The sequence below is a fragment of the Sesamum indicum genome, linkage group LG6, assembly GCF_000512975.1.
Source record: "Sesamum indicum cultivar Zhongzhi No. 13 linkage group LG6, S_indicum_v1.0, whole genome shotgun sequence".
Lineage (NCBI taxonomy): Eukaryota > Viridiplantae > Streptophyta > Magnoliopsida > Lamiales > Pedaliaceae > Sesamum > Sesamum indicum.
The window spans coordinates 24,873,037-24,881,303 of NC_026150.1; the positions used below are offsets into that span (position 1 = coordinate 24,873,037).

General features: G+C 39.0%; 2 protein-coding genes across 2 annotated transcripts; one reads left to right on the plus strand and one right to left on the minus strand.

Moving 5' to 3' along the window:
* LOC105165867 (calcium-dependent protein kinase SK5) lies at positions 1–4,953 on the plus strand (the record flags this gene model as incomplete). The annotated part of the gene is given in 7 exon segments (XM_011085028.2): positions 1–385; positions 1,226–1,369; positions 1,481–1,633; positions 1,744–1,859; positions 3,599–3,766; positions 3,876–4,100; positions 4,540–4,953. Coding segments are annotated over 7 exon segments (1,257 nt in total). The 3' UTR covers positions 4,681–4,953.
* LOC105165780 (acyl-coenzyme A thioesterase 13) lies at positions 5,195–6,942 on the minus strand. The gene is made up of 3 exons (XM_011084907.2): positions 6,705–6,942; positions 6,428–6,571; positions 5,195–5,501 (listed from the first exon to the last, which is right to left on the minus strand). Exons 1-3 carry the CDS (start codon positions 6,876–6,878, stop codon positions 5,358–5,360), a joined length of 462 nt encoding a protein of 153 aa, XP_011083209.1. The 5' UTR covers positions 6,879–6,942; the 3' UTR covers positions 5,195–5,357.

Sequence of the window (8,267 nt, forward strand, 5' to 3'; positions counted from 1 at the left end):
GCCTGTAAGTCTATACCAAAAAAGAAACTGATTTGCCTGGAGGATTACGAGGATGTGTGGAGGGAGATTCAGATAATGCACCATTTGTCTGAACACCCTAATGTTGTCAGAATAAAGGGTACTTATGAGGATGCTTTGTTTGTGCACATAGTGATGGAGTTGTGTGCTGGTGGGGAGCTCTTTGATAGGATTGTTCAGAAAGGGCATTATAGTGAAAAAGAAGCTGCTAAGTTGATAAAGACTATTGTTGGAGTGGTGGAGGCTTGTCATTCTTTAGGAGTCATGCATAGGGATTTGAAACCTGAGAACTTCTTATTTATTGGTGCTGATGAAGATGCTGCTCTCAAGGCTACTGATTTTGGCCTCTCTGTCTTCTACAAGCCAGGTTTCTCGAAAAAATCCTACCAATTCTTGTGAAAGGAAAAGAAGATCATAAGTTCTGATATGTATTTTGAATTGGGTGGTTTGGATGTTTTCATATTGATTTAATTTTTCTGGGGTTACTATCTTTATTTGCCTATTTGTCTTTTGTTTTAAATTGGATTGCCCAGCTCTAAATATTTTCTTTATGATCATGCTATTAGTATTAATTTGTAGGCTTCACTTGTTGCAGTACGCTGGAACCTGTTCAAATATCAATTTTTGACATTAATTTCATGCCATTATCATGATAATTGCCTAGAGAATCATGTAGCTTATTTGCTTCGGTAATGTTGTGTCCTGATTGCCCTGTTCTTGCCCACTAGCATTACTTTTGACTCTTTATTTGGTCACAATTTCTTGGTGGTCATTGTTTTTTCTTTCATTAGTATGTCGGACGGGAAGCATTTTTCTTATTCATCGCCCCCAAGTTTCTCATTTGTTTTAAAGCATTTTGTTTCCTAACTTTCATATAACTCAAGATTATCTGCATTTGCAACGCTGCCAGGCTGCTGGCTAGAGTGGTTATGAAATTCAACATTTGAAGATTATTTGGTCTTTGATATTTGGGGATTCTGTACATGCTTTGAGATTTTTAGATTTATCCTGATTAGATATTCTTATTCACTGAAGGGACCATGAGAGTTCTCCTAATCCGTCTTTCTCAAAGCCAAGCATTATCTGACTTTAGTGGTTTATACAATTCACTTGTTGTATTAGTGGTCCTTGCCTAGCATCGGGGCTTGTAATTTGAACTCATTGTTTCTAATTCGGATTTGGTTGTCTCATATTTATTGCCTTTCAGATGAAACTTTCAGTGATGTAGTGGGAAGTCCTTACTATGTTGCACCAGAAGTTTTGCGCAAGCATTATGGACCAGAGGCTGATGTATGGAGTGCTGGAGTTATTTTATATATTTTACTCAGTGGTGTTCCACCTTTCTGGGCTGGTATCTTCTTGCCCAATTTATTCATCCGTTTCCTGATTAGGATCTTCTTGAGATGCAGTTCTTCTGCTGATACCTAAGATTTCTAGTGTTTTTCACTTCTTTTGACTCCAGAAACTGAGATGGGAATTTTCCGTCAGATATTACGAGGTAAATTGGATTTTGATTCAGAACCATGGCCTGGGATTTCAGATGTTGCCAAGGATTTGATCACAAAGATGCTGGATAGAAATCCTAAGACAAGATTAACAGCACACGAAGTATTGTGTAAGAAAGTTCATGAGAATAAGATTTAAGTCAGTCCACCACATTAAATTGATAGATCTTTGCATTTAACCAAATTCAAACTGATTGTTAACTTTTCTTTTTCTGATCAGGTCACCCCTGGATCGTTGATGATACAATGGCCCCTGATAAGCCTCTTGATTCTGCAGTTTTGTCGCGCCTCAAGCAGTTCTCAGCGATGAACAAACTTAAGAAGATGGCTTTACGTGTAAGGACTTTATTTGTGCTTTATGAGTTTCTGGTTAGCATTTATAGTAGGTAGCTTACTGAAGCACCGTGACTTAATCATGCATCCACCAGAGTGTTGAAGAAGCTAGCTGAACTTATTATAGATCAAGATCATGCAGAGGTTATTCTACATTTTGTATTGTTATCCATGTAAATCAGTTATTATTATTTTCTTATTTCTGTGTTTAGCAAGCTGTAGTAGCACATGCTATGTTGCTTTACTTTTCTTTGGATCCAAGTGTCTGACATATAACATGCCAAAAGTTGGAGAATCTGATTTGGACATGTCATGTGGTTTATCTGCAGAACTAGTAAAACTCATTCTTGGATAGCCATGATATTTGATAATTGAAAGTCATCAAAATCAGTTTCAAGAATAATCTAAACCAAAAGTAGAATGTAAGTCGTAAGACATTAGACCAACATAAGTTTCTAATTGGTTACATATAGTACTTGACACTTATCTCATGGGGCTGTAACTAGTTCCTAGAACCTAAAAGCCTAAGTAAAACAGTTTCAATAAGAATGTAAACTATAAGTGGAATGTAAGATGCCAGAACAAACATAAGTTTGTAATGTCTCTTAATGCTGGGAGTTGTATCACGTCCATGAGAGTCTTTTTGTCAGGATTTAAATGTTTCATAATACTTTATTCATACCAAAAGATTTAAATGTTTCATAATACTTTATTCATACTAAAAGCTATAACATGAACACATAAAGTTGATTAAGCTAATAAACTGAGTTAAATCGTGCTCCAGCTTAGCTCCACCAAGTTTTGACCTGGCACGATTCATTTTTAATCTTATATTCTGCTATGTAATCAAACGACCTCTTTAGTCAACAGTTGCAGTGGACCAATTCTCGAATTAACTGGAGGGTCGGACTAGTTCTAATGACCGATGCACCTTATACCTTGATGTCAATTGATTATGTTATCGAACTATTGAGACAGAATAACAACCATTGCCCTTCAGGTAAGTTTCTTGACCATTTCCAAACCACTCCAGTTTCCATGGAAATTTTAAACTCGCTAAAAACCTGAGGAAAAGGTCTGTAAAATAGTAAGCTTTTTTGATGTGGAAACTAATGCTTTTCATAGTAGCAGGGAAACAAACTCGGGTTGCTCAACTTTAGATAATACGCATAACGAAGTTGGAAAAACTTTTAACCACTGCTTCATATTCTACCCTTTTAGCCCGTTGATTCTTGCTCGCATAAAAAGAATTTGAAGCATGTGTTGGCTAACTCAGTGAGTTTAATGCAATAGTTGAAATGATGACATCTAAATATGTATCTTCATTGGCCAGAGTGTACAAAGGGGTTTTCTAGTCAATGGGAAGTGGTATACACTAGAGTATGCTATCTGTCAGTAGTTGGACCACAGTGAAGACACTAATTCTAGATTTTGGGTCTTTCCATCCTTTCTAGCTTTTGTATAGTTTTATGTAGCCACCTTTTTCATGAACTTCCCAAATTCGGCTGTTAAAGACTGAAATGGAATTCAACTATCTATTTTTATATAGGGGACGTAAGTTAACTCAAACTTTGACAAATTTGATTATCAAGCTTCATTTCTTGCTTGAATAATTGCATTAATGGCGCTGCCGCTTTGAGATGTATCTTAATTTCATTTCATATGTTCCTACTTATATAAAATCATCCTAGTTGTTACCTGTCAACTTGCTGTGTGACTGGAAAATTGTTCTTTGTTTGTAGGTCATTGCAGAGAGATTATCTGAAGAGGAAATTGGTGGTCTGAAAGAGTTGTTCAAAATGATAGACACTGACAATAGCGGAACCATAACTTTCGATGAACTCAAAGAAGGTTTAAGGCGAGTGGGTTCTGAACTGATGGAGTCTGAAATAAAGGATCTTATGGATGCTGTAAGAAATTTTCTAGTTTACCATGTTTACTTGCTGGTACTTAAAATCACACAAATGCCTATTGCCTTCTCATTCAGCTCATCATCAAGTGCTTTCTCAATACTGGCAGGCTGACATTGATAACAGTGGGACAATAGATTATGGGGAGTTTCTTGCAGCTACTGTGCACTTGAACAAGTTAGAAAGGGAGGAGAATCTGGTTTCAGCCTTCTCTTTCTTTGATAAAGATGGTAGTGGTTACATAACCATCGATGAGCTTCAACAAGCCTGCAAAGAATTTGGTTTGAGCGAGCTTCATCTCGATGAAATGATCAGAGAGATTGACCAAGATAACGTAAGTTCTCTAATGCATGTTTTTCTTTTCAGAAAAATCAGGTAGCTACGGATAAGACGAATGCTCGAGTAAGTTGTAGATAGCTCGACTTACGTTCTGTTGTTAGTTTGGTTTAAGTTTTTTTGTCACTTTGTTAGAGTTTAGGACTATGCTAGTCCTCCCACATTCTAGAAATGAAGTACATACCATTTAGTTGATGTGGCATCTCCATTAGTAATACGGGATCCTGCATTAGGTGACTGAACTGATGAATGCCCTCTTTGGGGGTGAATATTGAAATCTGTCAGCTGATTGATGGTGTAACCTTGTGATATGAATCAAGAAATGTGTCTATACTTAGATATGTAAATTTGATGTTTTCTCCTTAGTTACCAACGTAGAACACGTGCTGGTTTGCCTGCTTGTTTGCACTGATTTCTGTCTCATTGCTTTATTGCAGGATGGACAGATAGATTATGGGGAATTCGCGGCAATGATGAGAAAAGGAAATGGAGGAGTTGGGAGGAGAACTATGAGGAAAACTATAAACTTGGGGCAAGCTCTAGGACTAGGGATCACAGAAAGTAAAGGAGATAACTGATACGAGCTAATTCGGTCCAACTCTTCTCCTTTGGATCATCTAACTTTGTTTCTCCTCTACTTCGTCCATAGTTGCTCTCCCCTTAACAACCATGTTGCCATTTTGGTCAGTAGGCCCCTTAAGCTCTTCTCTGAAACTCTTACCAAAGGGATATGACAAACTTAAAGTTCTTGATTAGACTTGCAAAACATTATGGTGCTTGCATGTATCGAATATACTGAATCTTATTTGTCTATTGCTGCCAAAGTTGTCTGAAACTTTTCTGAAGAAAAATATTTACTGTGCATAACATTAGAAACATAACAGTGCCTAAATGTTTAAGATTAATAGCCTTCTCGAGGGGATTGCAAAATTACATAGTAAATTGCAGATTTTCAATGTGTGCTAGTACTGTTATGATGATATTCAACAGTTAATATTGTTTCTGTTGTTCTAAATCTTGGTGAATTGCGTATCACTTAAACTTGTCTTGCATAGGGATTTATCGATGCAAATAATAGTACGAGTAAATGCATACTGAGGCATATTGGCTATGTAGTAAACATTATTGAAACTTTCACTTAATGTAGCTGAGAAATTCCCCAGTTTCTTCTAAAGCCACTTTTACCCCGAAAGATACTCACTTTTCCTTGTACAGAAGTAGATGCTTCAATCAAGGTACATAGATTACAAGGTTTTTACATCTTGCTAGGGAGAACTAGGTACTTTGTGTGACGCCCCTGAGCAATAAGTTTTCCGGTCTTTTTACTTCTGAAGTCCACACTGACAACAGCAAGAGCCTTTCCAACACGTAATGCCTTGGATTCTATCTCAATTTCCTCCTGAAACAAGTAATGGATACAAGTCAACAACGTTTGTTGATGATTCTGATTGGCCAAGCAGTGGAGATGCTACGAAAACAAATATAACCAAATCATAAGCCCCAAAAGAACATGTTTCAGGACAATGAGCAAATCCCAAGTAACAAAGTACTAAGATGGGGCAGAGCAAGACATCAAGAGGAGAAGTAACACAAATCCTACTCGCTATTTAGAGCTCAGAGTCTATTACAACAAACAATAACATCACCAGGACAATGCCAAGCTCATTACAAAAATGGTACATTAATAAGGCAATCACGGGCAATCAGATGCCGCAAAAGACAAGCAAACAACAATGCATGTGCACGAATAAGACTTGCTATAGTCTCAATCGAATCATCAAATGACTTCGTTCTTGCTATAGTCTTAAGTGAATGATCAAATAATACTTTTAAGCTATCGTCCATGAGGCGCATTCACAACCAAACTAATTCTAACCCATTTTGGAATTGCCAGAAGGCACCCCACAAGAAAACCACAGGCACAGCTTAGTGTAGTTTCCAAAAGTTTTGCATTGTGGAGAAACAGGTGAAGTATACTTAAATACTTCTTCTATGTAAAAGGCCTGATGAACAAGCCTCAGACTCTAGCTACCACTATCTTCATAAACTAGGGAAGTTGATAATGGCTTTCTGAATAACCTGATGGAGCTTAGAAGGGCAATTTTGAGCATGAAACTGGAAAAGGAGCCACCTTTTTGGAACTACTTCATCACTAAACTTGGTTTACACTCAGAGACAGGTATCCATCCCTTTCACTACTACACCCAAAATAACCCCACAACCAAAAAAAGAAGCAACAGATACGCAAAATATAACTCGAAATGGCAGAACTTCTAAGAATGAAGCGAACATAAATGAAAAGAAGTGGGCACAAAAGAAGCTTACACCAACATCAGCGCCACTCAAGTATGAAACGTTGATCTCCACGGAGACACCTGTTGTCGGAGCTCCCATCGTGAAAATAACAGCTGACCCCACTATGTCCACCAGCGCCGCCGTGGCTCCGCCGTGTAACGTATTCCCAGTATTCTTCAGTTAGTGAGTTCAGCAGCCGCAACAACCAACCAATCAATCAGTTAATCCAATCCCAAATTGAGCAAGCAAAAACAGAAATTGAAGAATTGGGTTTGTTTTTCCTCTTTCGAACAAATGAAATACAAACCAGGAGGCGAGGGGGGACAGTGAAGGAGCAAACAACGAGGCCCCGTTCGATGTGATCGATCTTGAGGCCTTGCATCACTATCGGCTCTATAAACCTTGGAGGCATGGAGTCCACCGTGAATTCATAATCGCCGCCTTCTTTCTCCACCAACCTCTTCACTGTATCGAAATCCATTCTTTTCCCAAATTCTGATTGATGGAACTGTGTGTTCCTCCCCCACAGCCGAAGAAACTGAGATAGTGAAATGGATTGTTGGTTGACTATAAATAAGTTGATGGTCCCTCATCTATTGTATTTTGATCCAATTCGTCCCTCATATCCTATTTGATCCGACCGAGATCGCGGGTCGCGTTTGATATCGTCCCCTTCAACTCTGGCGGATCCTTTATATCCTGATAACAGAACAAACGTCACCTAGCCGGAGTAGATACCGGCGTAGATGCTCCGACGCTCAAGTCAGTATTGAGAATTTTAGCTAGTAAAGAATAGGAGTATTAAAAATTATGAAAAGTGAAATAAGAAAGCCAGACCAACCCTTTTTTCTCTCTTCCTTCTTCTTTTTATACTCCTCCCCTTTCGTGTCCTCTGCACGATCCTTATGCCCGCTTCCACGACCGGTCATCTCGCGATCGTGGCCCACCTTTTTCGGGTATAAGATTGCCCTAAACCGTCTCTGAGGTTATCCACGTGAGTAATAGTCTTTTGTTATTAGTCTTTCATACTAAGGGTATATTAGTCTTTCATTATTCCCTTCATCATTACTCCCCCACTTTTTGAAGTGTCGTCGCTTCAAGAAGTTGAACAGCTCTATCTGACGGCTCGCTTGCAGTTCTTGATATCCTTATGATTGTCCACGTGTCTCATATCGAGCTGCGCATCGATTTACGTTCTTCAAAGGGGTAGCTGTTGTATGCTGATTAGGTAACGGTCATCTCTTCACCGCCTTCCCAAATATATATATACGGAGGCATTTCAAATTGCTCTCTCCCTTCCGCTTTTTTCTCGAGTACTGTTGCTGCAAGGCGTTACATCTTCAAGTGTATTTCTTCTTCTAGCTGGCTGTTTCTTCTTCAACTCTTCTTCTTCCCCGAGTCCTCCAGGTACCATGTCTTCTTCTAATTCCTCTAACATAGGTTCTAATTCTGCTGATATCTCTTCGTCCGCTCCCTCCAACATGCTTCTTAGGGATTTAGTTTCTCCTAGGCGCAGACCCCGTTCTAATCGTGCTAGAAACCTAAATCTAAGTACGGCTCCTGCTCCTGAGAATCCCCAACCAGTCGTACAGCCTACTCCCTGGGCCGAGATAGTTAGCACTGTGAAGTTACAAACACAGAAGATAAAAGAGAAATTCTTCATTCCTTCTAGCTATGAGATAATAATTCCTTTGTCATCCGATCGTATGCACCGTCCCCCTCCAGGGTTTTGTTCTTTTTCTCTGCAACATTTTGAGGCAGGATTACGTTTTCCCTTGCCCCCTAGTGTAGCCCTAATCCTTCGCCGCTTGAATTTATGTCCTATGCAACTATCTCCCAACTCCATACGCCACATTATTCTGTTCATCAT